General features: G+C 33.5%; 2 protein-coding genes across 3 annotated transcripts; one reads left to right on the forward strand and one right to left on the reverse strand.

Annotated features, from left to right (window-relative positions):
* Nucleotides 1–1,072: 1,072 nt before the first annotated feature.
* On the forward strand, nucleotides 1,073–9,528 carry LOC149738354 (protein tweety homolog 3-like). Its single transcript, XM_089875645.1, has 10 exons — nucleotides 1,073–1,300; nucleotides 3,073–3,242; nucleotides 4,677–4,788; nucleotides 5,253–5,461; nucleotides 6,732–6,827; nucleotides 7,062–7,134; nucleotides 7,235–7,444; nucleotides 7,899–8,140; nucleotides 8,321–8,555; nucleotides 8,797–9,528. Exons 1-10 carry the CDS (start codon nucleotides 1,181–1,183, stop codon nucleotides 8,836–8,838), a joined length of 1,509 nt encoding a protein of 502 aa, XP_089731771.1. The 5' UTR covers nucleotides 1,073–1,180; the 3' UTR covers nucleotides 8,839–9,528.
* A 1,922-nt stretch (nucleotides 9,529–11,450) lies between these two features.
* Nucleotides 11,451–15,906, reverse strand: LOC149738355 (uncharacterized). 2 transcript variants are annotated; one of them, XM_089875651.1, is made up of 8 exons: nucleotides 15,602–15,906; nucleotides 15,324–15,459; nucleotides 13,766–13,836; nucleotides 13,569–13,696; nucleotides 13,143–13,248; nucleotides 12,679–12,730; nucleotides 12,189–12,289; nucleotides 11,451–12,019 (listed from the first exon to the last, which is right to left on the reverse strand). In XM_089875651.1, the coding sequence occupies exons 1-7, from the start codon at nucleotides 15,719–15,721 to the stop codon at nucleotides 12,228–12,230; spliced, it is 675 nt and encodes a 224-aa protein (XP_089731777.1). In that variant the 5' UTR covers nucleotides 15,722–15,906; the 3' UTR covers nucleotides 11,451–12,019; nucleotides 12,189–12,227. The 2 variants fall into 2 exon arrangements, with proteins under 2 accessions (XP_089731777.1, XP_089731776.1); XM_089875650.1 differs by lacking the exon at nucleotides 12,189–12,289 and having other exon boundaries at nucleotides 15,602–15,902.
* Between the last annotated feature and the right edge of the window lie 108 nt (nucleotides 15,907–16,014).

A 16,014-nucleotide genomic window follows, 5' to 3' on the forward strand; every position in this document is an offset into this window, starting at 1 on the left:
AATTTTAAGAACCCCTGCTTTATAGGGATGTGCTGAGCTGAGCCCGAAGTCAAAAGCTCGTCCCAGGGCATCTCCTTTTTTGACCCTCGGCCGAAAACTGAACTAAAAGCCAAGCATTATGCTATTGCTATAATATTGCACGCGAGGGCGAAAAATATTAAAAATAAAAAAGGCGAAGCTACTAGGAGATGGAACATGTTTTATTTGATTGTCACTTCACTTGTCCTATTGCAGCATATCTATTAACTACGTTTCATAATATAACAATCGGAAGGAATTTGCCCACTTACAAACAACCACGAGATCAAAACATCTTGTATGAGCGTACATGTTTACCCTGTGCGCCGGCGTAGGAAATAAAGCAAGACGCATGCGGTTGCATGCATTCCACACCTAACAAGCGAAGCAATCATTGTGACTTTATTCTCGTGAAAAATGACGTAATGAAACTCTGGTTCTCGTGCGGTGTCATTAAAATTCACATAATCGCGATTTACCTGCGTTTAAACTAATCATCAGAACCAAAAACTATACACAAACTACAGATCGTATGGAAGCGAATAAAACACGATTGTTTTTCAACAATCTCGTTTGTGATGTAACAATCGTAATGGTTTATCAAAGTTATTCTGACGTAATTAATCATTGCATTATCCACGATGGAAATGCGTAAAACTTACACCAATGTTTCATTTATTAAATATACGTGTATAATTTAGTATACAGTCTGTAAACAATGTAATGTTAGTCTTAATTTACCCCATAAAGCCTAATAGATATTAGTGTGCAAGACCAATATCTAAAGCGTTTATATCACGTCAGAGATAACGTTGACTGGACGTAAATATCTGTATGACAGGCAACAGTTATAAATAATTTTTAACTAAATATATATATATATTTGTTTTTGTTAAAAATCATGAAACGAGATGTCTCTTTAACCGCAAACCACGTGTTCTGTATTATTTTAATTAGCGACACTTCTTGAATAAATAAAAACACATCTCGTACGGCTTTCTCCTTAATGACGGGTGCTTGGACTCGAGCTCGTGCCGAGCTCGGCGCTTGGCGAACGCGAGCTTTTACAATTCAGCACATCCCTGATTCTTTAGCTCATTACAATGTAGTACAGGTTGCTTATTTTTATTTGTACCACAGCATAGCTTCTTGTAACTTTACCATGGATAATTATAGTCCTTCCACACTGGTCAGGATTCTTCACAGCTTTCCACATTTGACGTTTAAATTTGTTCTACTTCAAAACCCTGCATTTACCGTGGACAGTTCAGAATACCTTGAGGTTTAAATATTTTATATATATATATATATATATATAATACGTTATTTTTTATTTACTGTCAAAGCTAAAGTTTGTGTGGTTAATTAGGATATCATGCGGGACCTAGGGGTGCCTAATAAGACTATGGGTTGCAAACAGTTATATATTGGTTATTTTGTCCAGAAACGCTACACGGCCACGTCCAATAGATATCAAATCACCATACGAGTTTAACAAACCAATTTTGGTCCGATACCTTAAATAGTGTTTGAGTTATCCAAATAACCAAAATATCTGCAACTGCACAAAACTGTTTGCAACTGCATAGCGGTGTTTTGATCATAACTGAAATACCATTTGAAGCGTTGGACCAAAAGTTGGTTTGTTAAACTTGGAAAGTAATTTGACATCCATTGGCCAGGACCGCGTAGTGTTTCTGGTCAAAATAAACAAAATATTTGAACCTGTAGTTTTATTAGAGACCCTATCATGCAGTGTCTTATTTCTAGGAACAGTTTGTAAAATCTTAAGGCATTTGTGTTGAGTATGTTTTATAAAAGTATTGTAGAAAAAGGCTTTTTCTCTTGTTTTCATGTATATAAATTTTAATGCAATCTTTTATATATATATTATATACAATATAAATTTTTATGCAAACCAACAAAAAAAAAAAATTAGTGTATGGATAGAGATGCTCAAATGTGATCTAGGGGTATAACCAAAGTTTCTGAAAAAGAAAAAAGCTTCTAGGATTATTGCTGAAAAAATGACTAGGCCGTTTCACAATGTATATAAAATAGAAGTTCCTATAAAAAAATGGGAGGCAAAATGATTATTTTAATATAAAAAGTGTTGAAAATTTAATACTGGTACATAAGAGGAAAAGACCAAGGTTGAATCTGCTCGTTTCGACAAGCGTTTTTTTCAGAAGCTGTTTAGTTGTTTGCAACTCGGTGGGACCCAACGTCACATCAGGAAACGACGCTTGTGGCCGCCATTACCGATCCCACAGAGCGTGAATCGCCCATACAAAACAAATGCTTGGTCGGCTTGTGTTTATTTGATTCTTGTAAGCGATACAAAGCTAGAAAACACGCATAGCGGTTGTTTTAACATTTAAAATATAAAGTTCTAATATAAATCTTGTTATAAATAATATTAAATCTAAGAATCAATGTGGAGTAAATTAGTATTTTGACTGGTTTTCAGCGTACAGTGTGGTTAAACAGGGTACTTTTACGTTACCGATTAAAACTAATTAGCTAAGTTTACGTAATAGTATAAGTCCATACCTACAAATCTACAAAACCATTATAGCAGTTATAATCCAACATGAATTGGTATGCAACTCTACTAGCTTCATGTTGAAGTATCCTGCTATATTAGCTAACACAATCTATATGCATGTAACCTAAAAACCAAATGTTTCCAAGCAACTGTATGTGTTTTTAATAGCGTCCTAATACAAACACAGAGAAAAGTTACAATTCTATGTAGTTTACTTCAAAAAATATCGGTGTGACCCAATAAGTGATTTTCCCGGGACGCTTTACTAGCAATATTATGCTAGTATGTTTTCCTCAATATCACTTCGCTATTAAGCAAATTTTAAAGGGACAATGGAAAACAAAACTGATTGTTTTACAATTTCCTAACTCGACCTATACCAACTGCGGGACCTAGATCACATTTGAGCATTTCTATCAATAGACCCACACAAACTTTTATTTTTTTGGTATGGCTCTTTAAATTGATTGCTTTTTATAAAACAACTGTCTTCGATTATTTTTCAGAGTTTGGCGATTCTCGCTCTTATGCCAATTGTGATACTTCTCCTTACTATGATTGGGTTTTTGTTCTATTATTGTTGTGTTGCTGTCAAGAGAGCGACACCTAACAAGAACAACAGTTCTGCTTGTTACTGTAGTGTCTGCATGATGACCACATTTATAATGTTGACATTGTAAGTTAAATTGCATGTTTTATTTTAAAATGACTAGACCGACTTTAGTCGAGCTTGCCATCTTATTTTAATTTACTTTTTAACCAACACCCAGTGGCCCAACGGGTGCGTGTAAAAGGGTACCATAATCTAGATATTTAGATCAGTCATTAGTCAACCTATAACGATATAATTCTTTTTTGGTTGTGCATACTAATATCTATTCTACTTTGTGCGGGAATTAAAACTAATGTTACTTTATTAAAAAGACAAATCTAAATTAGTATAAACTGATGAATGATTGGTGCAAGTTTTACGCATGATTATCGTGCATAATGTGATGTTTTTTTACATCAGAATGGCTTTTGATAAGCTATTACAAACGTTACATCAGAAACGAGATTGTTGGTTTATGATATAATTTTAATCTAACAATAGTGATTAGTTTGAATGCGGATAAACCGCAGTTATGTCAGTTTGAAGTGGTGCTAATATAAGAACGAAAAGTGACGCTATCAGTAAATTGGAACTGACACAAATTCTAATATGGTATGACAAAGTATCGTACTGGCCGAAAAAATTGTTCCCTGGCACCGCACAAGAACCAGAGTTTCGTGAATCGTAGAGTTGCAAGATATTAATTTTACACATTATACATGTAATTTGTAATTTAAAATTGATTTACACTTGTTCTGTAACAGTGTAACATAACATCATTTTAAAATCCGAAGCTTAAACATTTTATTGGTTTCACAAAAGTAATTTCCCAACGATAGGTTCGTTTGTTAAGTGTGGAATGTATGGTATTGCATGCGTCTTCCTTTATTTCTTAACCCAGCGTAGAGCGTAAAATGTGACAATGTTTTAATCTCGTGGTTGGATAGTCAGTGGGCCATTTCTCCCGATTTTAATATTGTGAAAGGTTTTAATGGACGGTTAGGTTGCATTGGGACATATGACATAACAATTAAAGGTAAAAATGTTCCAATTTCAAGCAAAGGAATGTAATATCGAATGCAATGCGTGTGTTTTCGTTTTAGCTTTTTCTGTCTAGGTGCGTGTTTGCTAAAAAGGGACCCGTAATGTTACTTCAAAACAGTTCCTTGCGCCCCTGCCAACAATCCCAACAGCAGATAAATAGTTTTTTGGAAAACTGTTAATTTTGGCTTTGTATTTAGTCAAATGGAGTAATAAAACAACGTAGTGTTTTAAGTAAAAATGGACCCCAAGCCTGGAAAACTAAAAAAAACAGTACAAAATCTCTAATCAAATATTAAAATTTTCTTAAAATCAATTTTTTTTAGACATCAATGTTTGATAAATAATGTTCACACAGTCTTTGAAAAAAACACCAAAAGTTTGTAAACTTTGTCTTTTTTTACCCCACATGACTATGCCTAATATTTTTTTGTTATTAATAACACTTAATATATTTTATGTTTTTGTAATCACCAGAGGTGGTGTGAGTGTTGGAATATATGGAAGCATACAATGCAATGAAGGTATGCGCTCTGCTATTCAATCAACAAATGAAATCAACCAATCTTTTTCTACAATAACAGATGATGTAAGTGAAAGTGTCAACAGTTTTCTGCATGGGCTGCTCGTACTGTTTACTTTTGCCTGGTTTGGTTCAGTTTATTCTTTCATGTTTGAAATCCTGGTATTGTGTAATTAATAACTAAATACCTATACATGCCTCAGGCACTCCAGAACCAAATTAGCTATGGGTGATTGAGACTTCATGATTGCTTTTTCATTCATTGGCATGAAAATTTATTCACAATTTCCCTCTTTTATTTTTTAATTTTCTTTATTTTTGCCTTTAATTTTCACATAAAAGATTTTAACTTATTTTTAGAACATTCATATACTAGTTCTGTGTAAAACAGAGCAATTAGTCTTAGTTGTATTCGATTCAACTATAGTATTATGGACCTAAAATCACATTTTTTTTTCAAAGTGTATAGTAAATAAAAGTTTTGTGTCAAATTAAGAATATATACTTAACCGAGAAATACTTCAACACAGGTGCAAGACATATCTATGTTACTTAGTGAAATCAATGCCCAAACAAATCAACTGTTTGCTGTGGAAATTGATACATCAGGAACACTTTCTGTGCAAGAATCATTGTCAGAGATGAGTGATAAACTTGATTTTAACCTCCAACAAACTGAAGGAGCGAATGATAGGGTGGAATGGACCATTGAACTTCTGAGAGTCGTTGAAAACTACAGGTAGGAATCTCTAAAACAAAAAATAAAGATTGTTTTTGCAGCTTTTGTATTTAAACTGAGTAACTTATCAACAATCATTCTGTATGGAGTTGTATTATGTATTTCAAAAACCCATTTTGTAATAATGGGCTTGTGCATACAATAATGTATAATCTAACTCAATACTAATGAGCTGTCAGCTGAGTTCATCTCATTATTAGTTTGGTTTGGTCAAATATTATTTGTTTTATGATGATATATCAATGCACAAAGTCTTTTTACAAATATTGGTTGTTCGCTTGTTGCTTATATGGACACTAATTGTTTGTTCATCAGTTCATGTTCATGGTTTATGTACACACGAGCACATCTAAAAGCAAAATTCACTTTACCTTAAAGTTAAATTTTGTGTGCTAGTTAATAGCATGTGTATATTTTTGGTATGAGATGTGATACAAGATAGATATAACCACAAACCAGTACCCACATATAGTATTGGTATGGTCATTGGTTACAACATATATAAAAGGAACCACCATTCCACCAATAAAATATCTAGACCGTAATTGTTGATTTGTTGGTGGATTACATGGCCTGTGGTAATTATTTGTTATTGTTAACTATTTGAGTTTTTTTACGATACTTGTTTTTTTAACAAGATTTGTGAAGAAAACTTTCTGCAAATTTCAACCTTATTGGTATTTCAGTTGTTTTTCTTTTATAATGCTCGACTACTGTACTTTCATATTTAAATTATGAGAGTTTTGTAATATGTGGTTTTTGTGCTGATATGTTTATATAGATATGCCTCAGTTTTCCATTTGAATAAAAATGTAATGCCAACAGAAAATGCAGCAGTGCAGCATTTTCATGTAGTTTGGACTTTGCTTTGGCATATTTATCTGCTGACTCACTCACCCATTTACATCATCACATGTTTATTACTCAAAAGTGTGTTTCATATTATAGTGATTAGTTTCACACAGAGTAAGGAGAAATGTTCTCCACTTCTCCAGTAACAGTAAATTCCCGAAAACAAGTTTGTTACTCATTGTCTTTGCACAAAAACTCTAAAATGAACATTATGCATTCTCATGATGTTGTCTTTTTTGGCAAGGTGATACATAATTTATTTATATTTTTGCATCCACCGAATAACAATGACCCTGAATAATTCTTTGATTATAATAAGTACACAAATGATGGTAGTTGTGAATTACATATTCTGTTATTCTTCCCCCATTCCAATTTATTGTAAATGTCTTATAACGGTTTATTATTTTCTTCAAAGGACGATTATTACTTTCTCACTACTGGGAGTTATTGGGCTCGTGTGTTTACTTGGCCTTGCTGGTGTTTGCTTCAGATCCAAATGCCTTCTTGTTACGTAAGCCATCTTTTTACTCTGTAGACTGTATTTATGTAGCCTAATATAAGATATCCAAATATCCCGATCTGTTTTAAACTATAGTCCATGGGTTAAAAGTAATAAAAAGTTCTCTATATCTCCTTAACAAGATAAGCCATTTATAACATTGGATAAGGTTGGCTTATAGCAAGGCTTTTAGGATTTATGGCATGTCTTGTTTTGTATCTAACGCATGTTACATGTGATTTGTAGAACTACCTTCATTGGATTGATGTGTCTTGTTATATGTTACATATACATTGGATGTGACTTTATGGTGGATGTGGTAAGTTGGTTAAAACAATAAAGTCTGATATGTCTTTTTTTCTTATTTTTACTGGTTGAATATGCAGTAGGTGAGTAGGGTGTATTTATTTCTTTGACAGGCGGTTGGGGATTTATGTATGGATCCATACACTTACGTACGCGACCAAGCTGTCAGCAAACTGTACATGAATGAAGCAACTGCAAATTATTATCTCAACTGTTCTCAAGAAATAGGGAGTGTAGATCCATTTGCTTCAGTTGTGGAAGAAGCTTTGGACGTAGTCCAACAATTCTCTTCTCTTATTGAAAGCTATGATACTAACCAAGAGGTGCCTTGTGATTATAGCTTTAATGTGTTCCATAAATAATTGATTGGTGTTGGATGTGAATCGTCCCATTTGCTTGGACACAGTATTAGCCAGAGTTTCTTTTTTTAAAGATGTTCTTTTGCAATTTATTTCTATATATCTCTATTCTCACTTGCTATATCTTACATGTTTATTCAATTTATAATACATGTATTTTTTTATAAATTTATATATATATTTTAAAATAAATGTACAGATTTAAAACCGGTAATTATGTAGAAGTTGAGGTGTTTTTGTATATATCTTACCATAAAAATCCAGTTTGATTAAAGTAAACTGTATTCAAATAACATATAAAACTGCAAAAATGTATAAATTAATAAAAGTTAAAAAAATATAGTTTAAAAAAATTGTTCGTTATTTTGTCTGGAACAGTGTACTTATTAGCGCCATTAATATTTTGAGTTTTGTTTAGGAAAAAGTGAACAGTATTATGGCACTGAGTAGAGATCTCACTACTGAGCTGAACTCCCTGTCTGGTCATCTTGGATGTAAATCTGTGAACAAAGCTTTGGATAATTTCATACCAGCCATATGCACGTCAACATTTGAAGGGCTTTTTATTCTCATATGTTCTGTACTTGGTTGTTGTCTTGCACTTACAGCTGTGCTGTGTGCTGCACCTAAAACTTGGAAGCGATTTTCAAAGCATTCTGGGTAGGTTTAGAAATATTTTAATATATTCAATAAACAACTGTCTAAAATATATTACAGCATTTAAGTTTATTATGTAAAAAAATAAGATAGCGAATTGTTTTAACTTCTAGAATTGCCACGCCTGAAGGAATAAATGTATAATATTTATTATTCACACTTACATATTTTCCTTCGTGGTAGTAACAATGACAGTGACCTTGACCTGGATGACGTGTTTCTTCCTCCAACCAATGTGGAGCATCGTCCAGTGATAAGTCGCACCAACAATCCTCTATATGTTGCTCCTGAGGAGAGATACTCTCGTCGCATCAGCAGCAACCTTTCAACAACCAACCTTCCAGCTGCCACAAACACACTAAGCTTTTTCCGAAGATCTGAGGAGAACGTGAACTTGCTTGACCAGCAACCCCCTCCGGTGAGCGACATGTAGAAGTTGCTGAGAGTAATTTGCAAATCTTTCATTTTCACAAACCACTTACATGACATTTGTAATGTTAATGTCATTATCTATCTTGCATGCGGATCAATTTTAATTCCTGCAATACTTGCCCGGCTGCTGCATCTGCTTTATTGGTTTTATTTTTTAATTTACCACTGATTTCCTTCATTCTGTTAACCCCAAATCAGGTTGATTAAATGTGTTTTTGTTCCTTTAGTACTCCCCTCCTAAGCCCGGCTCCCGTTTCGCTCAGGACTGATTGCAAGTTTTTATCTGAACTGCTGTCAACTAACTAGCCCACCAAACAATCCAAATTTCAGTTTTTTCTTTGGTGTAAGCTGCAGATTTTCACCCAGCAATGCAATACGAGTGCAAAACTATTTTATCAAAGTTGACTGTAATCCGAACTTTCAGATCTGCCGATTCGTGTCTTTTCGTATACCATGTGTTGCAAATATTTTTGTTCATGCTTACCTACATTTGTGTGTCATATTTTTTTACGTATATCGTTTTTATTTGCTTTGGTTGATATGGTCCGATTTCTTAATTTGTTACTGTAAAATATATTCATATTTTAATGCATTTTTACCAAAAGAACTAAATGTGGTACATAAAGCTTTTAAAGTACTTTTATCATTTTGTATTCACAGTATTATGTAAGTTTTATTAAGCTTTAAATGTGTTATTTTTAAATATTACTTTTTAAATATTACTTTAATTCAACATTTTTTACAAAATGCTGTACAATTTATAATGGCATTTTATAGGGTGCTTTTTTATAACATTTGGTACTGCATTACTTAAAAAAACCTATTTTAAACTTAACATCTTTTAATTTTCACTATTTAATTGATTGGGAATCTAACGTTCGTTAAACATGGTTATTGTTGGTGTTCATTTGGTTGCAAGCCCATTCTTGGTTTTGTTGAAATAAAACAAGTTCAGTTTATTTCTCATTTGACTTTTTTAGTCAATTAATTGCCAGACAAAGATTCCAAACCAAATTTTATGATTGTGGCATTACTACTGGAAAGAACCGACTAAGGTCTTCATCACCCTATTTGAAAGAATTCGGTCGATGTTTTGGGATATGTTTAAAGCGCAACCACATATCCAAAAATGACACTTCCGTTTATTATTGCGAGCGGAAAGTTGTCTGCTAGGACAACACCGGTGTTGTGATATATTGGGTGCGGCCAAATCATATTAAATACACTTTTGCATCATACTAATGTACAACTTATTCACCATCTACATATTTCGCGTCACTTTTGCCGATTAATCATTCTTTCAATACATCATGCAACTTACTTTTCTTTTATTCATTGTAATCGACAATCTTCTTTTATCAACTGATTAACATCTTTACCAGCACCAGTAAAATATGTCCATTAAAGTAATCTGGAACAATTATTTTAATAGTACTTGCTTATTCTAGGTTTGATATAACGTATTCAACCTTTTCGTCTTTAAATGGCAAAACAAAATTTCAACGTATATAGACGTCGTGCCCGGAGCGTTTCCAACCTTCTGCACATGGGCAATAGCGCCCGGTGTCGCAGAAATCTAGTTCCCCTAGATTCCTAGAACAAAGTTAGTATAGAGCCCTGGAAAACTGTTTCCCATGTGCTACGTACAACTTATTTTATGAGAAATCTAGAATTCAGGTTCCGACTAAAAATACCATTTATTATAGATGCGACATATTTTGTACATTTCGTTTTAAAGATATATATAGTAGGGTGGGGGAAGATGGGACATCTTTGGCACATAATACCCAAATATTTAGATCGTGTTTTAAACAATTAACAACGGCATTTGGGAGTCGGGAGGATACACTTCTATGATTATTTGATTTTTTTTACTACCAAATGTGACGAGAAAATAGAATGAAAAGGTGTCCCATCTTCCCCCACCCTACTATATATATACTGTTTTTAAATATTAAAAAATATGTAAAATAGAAACAGTATATTTTGAACAAGTAAAAAAATGCGAAATAGTAAGGTGCTATTTTTTGATGCTCGCTAAATCATAGTAAACTTTTAAAATCTTCTTATACGTGTGCTACGGTACCGATTTTAAAACAAAATTTTAACAAATAAATAAAAATATTAATGAATATTAATACTCGTCATAACAAACATATTCGTCGATTTTTTATCGATTCAGCTTTAATAATGTTATAGCGCTACGTAACACCTAAAAATGAATCATAGCGACGCCAACGGTACAGATAAATATCTTCGCGTGATGGCCAGAAAAACGACAATATCACACGGGTTTAACACCTCGTGCCAGCTTCAAGTTACCATGTATGTTACTTTGTAGGCGTTGATTTGTTGATGTATAGCTGACAATTTGGACAACCCATTAGTGACCACTGGGTTGGAGCAATTGCTTTTAGGTGTCTTGCCTAAGGGCGCGTACGCCCATAATGGTAGCAGCGTCGAGCCTTGAACCCATCACCTCTTGGTTAAAAGCAGGCGCGCTACCTATATGCCACGGCGCCGGACAGACAGTAGAATATGTTTTGTATTAGTTTTTCCGGAACTTTTATTAGTCGGTAGGCTACGTATTTATTAGAGCTCGTTATTGTATTTGTTCTGAGGTACTGGACATGCGCAGTAGCGTCTCGACGAATGCGCAATAGCCTGGCACAAATATATCAATCGGAACGAATATATCACGACACCGAACGAAGATTACTTGAATACACACATATATTCATGTTTTTAGATAGTTTATTTTATGTAAAAATATGTTGATGACGTATTAACGGTAGTGTTCATACGCCTCAATATACTTTAAAATATCGTATGTTACAACTTTTTTTAAGAAGATAAATCTTTAAAAAATGTACAAGATATGTCGCATCTAACAACTGTTATTTTTATTCGGAAGCAGAGTTCTAGATTTCTCATAAAATAAGTTAAGTAGCCAATGCGAAGCAGTTTTAGGGGAACCAGAATTCTGCGACACCGGTTGGTCAGTGTATTTGCTTCGACCTGCGTAGCGTCTCGGAGCATACGCAATATCGCCCGGTACAAATATATTAAGCGGAACGAATCATAGATGGCGCCATGGAACGAATATATTACGATACCGTCCGACGTATGAATGCACCCGCTGACGTTACGCAAAAGACGAACAACCAATAAATAGGTGTATACAAAAAAAATAAAAACATTAAAAGCTGACATATACACAGTGAATTTTATAGTCTTTGAAATTTCTGGTTGTTAGTACATCAAAATTAAGAATCATCATCATTGTAGAGACTTTGATGAATAATTATGAGGTACAGAAATATTATTTCCACTGTAGTAAGCTTGACATTGAAGACTTTGACACAGATCGAGATGATGAGGTGTTTTGTCTTGGTGTAATATCATTACCAGCTAACACATCTCCACCTAATGCAGCTTGCATCTCTGTGGCTACAAAAACAAAAAGGTTTCTAGATGTGTATTTGGAAAAATTAGCGCTATAACCAGTTCAAAACTGGATTGCTAGAAGATTTCATAAATATATTTTCATGACGAACAGTTATATTTATAAAGTGAACAAAATTATTTTTTTTATAGAAATAACATAATAGCGACCTACATGGATATGTGTGTAAGTAATATTTTCCGCAAAAACATTTCAAAATTCAATATGAATCAAGTTATGACCATACTCTTTATATTCAACACCCAAATTTCCCCCTGTTTAAAGAAAATAAAGTTTTATTTTTTTGGTACTTCGTATCGCTATTGTTATTCGCAAATAATATTTTTTTGATATATTAAAAGTTTATTTTAGAATCGGTACGCTGGGGTCTAGTTGGAACAGTGTCCAAACTTTACGTTAGTGGCACCAATAGAAGGTATCAGAAATGGCCGCTAGGATTTCCTGTATCAGCTTTCTTGCTAATTAGACAAGTGACTTTAAAATAGACAATTGACCCAATCATGTGATAAACCTCCAATTAAGTATTGTTAAAATTGAACAAAACAACAAGTTATTTAGGATGGTGACATAATATGCTTGTACTGATCACCATTTTATCGAGATAATATTTTTTATATTTGAAACTAAGCAAAAATTAACTTACATGAATTTACAGATTTCTTAAACCGACTAGATTGGGGTGGCGTATACTCAATCTAAAATATAAAATTAATTTAATTAAGATTCCAAAAAACAAAGAATAAATTCACCTATTGAGAGAGATACATGTATCAAAATACAGGCTGTGTTTTGTTACAAACAAACCAAATTAACTAATTTGATTAAAATAATTGTGTTGTTTTGTTTTGCTTCCAATGGGTTTCTTTTGAAAAAGCAAGAAAAAATATTCTAACATGATAAAAACTGATAACCAATTTTTCATATGGAATTACTCGGAACATTAAGAATATGAGCAGAATAAATTTATTTGCAAATTTATACTTCGGGCTGCCGATCGTTTGTTTTAAACCATGTTAAACAAGGCATATTTCAAGGGACTATGTCTATCTGTTTGATTACAAACCTATATTTCATAATCATTAAAAATTGCCAAACTAATAAACTTGCCAGTTTAATGCCACTCTTTGTATGAAGATCCATTTGGAAGTTGTCTTTCATTACATTTACTGAGTTTTGCAGCAAGCCTTTCTTAATCAACAGAGCATCAGGTGTTCTAAAATAGAGATTTCTGTTACACAGATAACATTTACATTTGTAAATGCCACAACAAATTGGGAAACACTGGTTTAGAGTTATCATGTATGTAACTTTATAGATGATTATGTTCTTGGAGTTTTTACATTTTTTTCGTAATGTATGTCTGAAAATTTTGACAAATCATAATTGCTATGGTAGCCATAACAACTGGGTTTGAGCAATTCCCGCATACCAACAACGGTAGCAGCGTTGTAGCCTACGTCAGACTAGTAAAAAGGCATGAGAGCTGAGCACAACTGCCATGGCACCTGTACAGTGGTCTACCAAGTTATTCACCTTTTACAACCCAGGTCAGAAAAATGGCTCCACACTTTATTTGATACAGATGCAATATCAACACAACTTCTTCCATCTTTGTCAAGTGAGTAAATATTTGCTCCACTCTCAAGTAAAAGAACAATCAACTAAAAATAATGGAATAAAAACATTTAAATACATGGCCAGAAGTTATTCCCATCATGTGGTTAACTTACTTTTTCATGCTCTTGAAAGCAAGCAGCATGGAGTGGTGTCCACAAAGTTGATGTGTTTTTGTGGTTAACATCTGGAAATTACCCAGGAATTATTTTTTCATTTTAGAACCTTGATCTTATACATTTCAAGTTATAGAAGGGACTTTTATTAGGTCTACCCATGGCCTACTCAATACACGGCCTAGGAATACACCGAAACTGCTCAGAAAATAAGAGGCCTATTGACGCGAATAATGCCCATTATAATACATTGTTACGTCACGGTTTTATGAATGGATTTTGCTGTCTGACTGTAGTTATGGAATCAAATAACAGTTTATTTACCATTCCCGGTTAAATTACCTTATTTTTCGGGTTATTTTATCAACATCTTATATTTTTTATAAATGTTTAAGCATGACTGAACAGATAGGAGTTACTTTTAACCACGTGCGGCATACAAGTAAGTTTTACCGACAGTTTAGTTTGGCTCAGTCGCTGAGTGAAAATAGTATTTGGCTTAAAACAGAAGATTTTTAAGACAGCCTATGCATATCTAGCAAAACAACACCGCAGTAACAACAAGTAAGTTAATTGATATGTCCGTTGTGGACTTTTAAAATCGGTCCTTAATATATAGGTATATAGGATAACAGTATAGGATATTGGATAAACACAAGCATTAGCCTTTTGTCTCAAGGTGCTTATGCCTTGATCTGTTCTGCTGCTCATAACCCATTTTCTACTCGAGGTTTTCTTTGTTAAAGCAGGACAGAGGCTCTTCCTCGAGGTCAAAAAATGGGTCATACAGCACATCATAAATTAAGACTGTATAATACAAACAAACTCACGATAGCCTCCCTTCGTACTTAAGTGTTGTGTCTAACTTTAGACCTTTGTCGCTGTTTAAATTTGACTAGTCTTCCTTCCTGAAGATCTTCTTGCCACTTCTTCATGATCATAACATGCACAGATGGTACCCTTATCCAAATATTTTTATCCAACTACGGAACACCTATTGACCATGCTTAAATAGCTTGCTTAATAATTCTGGTGGCTTAGAATTTAATCTAAATAAAATTATAAAGGTGTGCCGCATTATAAAACTTGCCAAATGCCTGTCTACTAAATTAAATATAATCAAAACGTAGGTTTTCTGTGTTGGTAAACTGAATCTGATTGCTCGTCTCTCTTTATGCTTAATAAACTGATATTTATATACTAATAAACCCTTTGCGCTGCTTTATACGTCTGGTATGATTTTAACTAAACAAGAAAATATACCTGCGACACGTTCAGTGATAAACTGTAAGTTAAAACAACCTAGAACTGGTATTGAACCTAACAACAACTGCAAACTGCATTCAAAATGAAGGAAATCCATTCATAAAACCGTGACGTAACAATGTATTATAATGGGCATTATTCGCGTCAATAGGCCTCTTATTTTCGGAGCAGTTTCGGTGTATTCCTAGGCCGTGTATTGAGTAGGCCATGGTCTACCATATAAGACTTTTTTATAACATTAACTTTAAATTGATTATATGCCTAGTATGAAGGGGCAGTGTTGTTTAATTACCTGCTCCTTGTTGAATAAGAGCGTGAGCAACATCAAAAAACCCCCAGAATGAAGCAGTATATAAATGAGCTTGAACAAAAATTCGAAAGTTTTTATCAGTGACATCTGGTTTGTCGTTCATGAATTCCTCTAGCAGCTTAAAGTGAACATGAAATTACAATTCAACTTTACTTGCATGTTGCACATAACAAATGGTGCAATGTTGTTCAGCTTTCAGCATGCAATTGAATACAAATATATCATGAAACTAAGAATGTGAGTTTAAAATAAAATATCACCTTTTCGTCACACTTCATTGCCACACTAGACAAAACAAATGAAGAACTTGCAATGTCTGTTCGTTCCAATAAACTTGAAAGTTGAAAATAAATTTCTTCCTGATTTTTTAACAATGCCATTTTTTTCAGTGAAATTTTGGTTTCAAACTGTTTCTTAGACGTCACTGGTATCCACTTAATTTTTTTTGAAAAAAAGTCGGGGGTTCGTGTTAAAAATAAACTTCAAAGAGGTGCAAAAACATGCTTTATTACTGTAATTCTCCTGACATGCTTTAACGATTTATTATGGTACCGTACAATAGTAATATGTAACGGCACAAAAGTATTATATAAAAAAAAAGTATTATATAACGTTCGTCATGCACGTTATAGTCATGAAATTGAACAGCGGGTATCAGTAAGAACTAAAGAAC

This window comes from Ciona robusta, chromosome 3 (genome assembly GCF_009617815.1).
Source record: "Ciona robusta chromosome 3, ASM961781v2".
In the NCBI taxonomy this organism is placed as follows: Eukaryota; Metazoa; Chordata; class Ascidiacea; order Phlebobranchia; family Cionidae; genus Ciona; species Ciona robusta.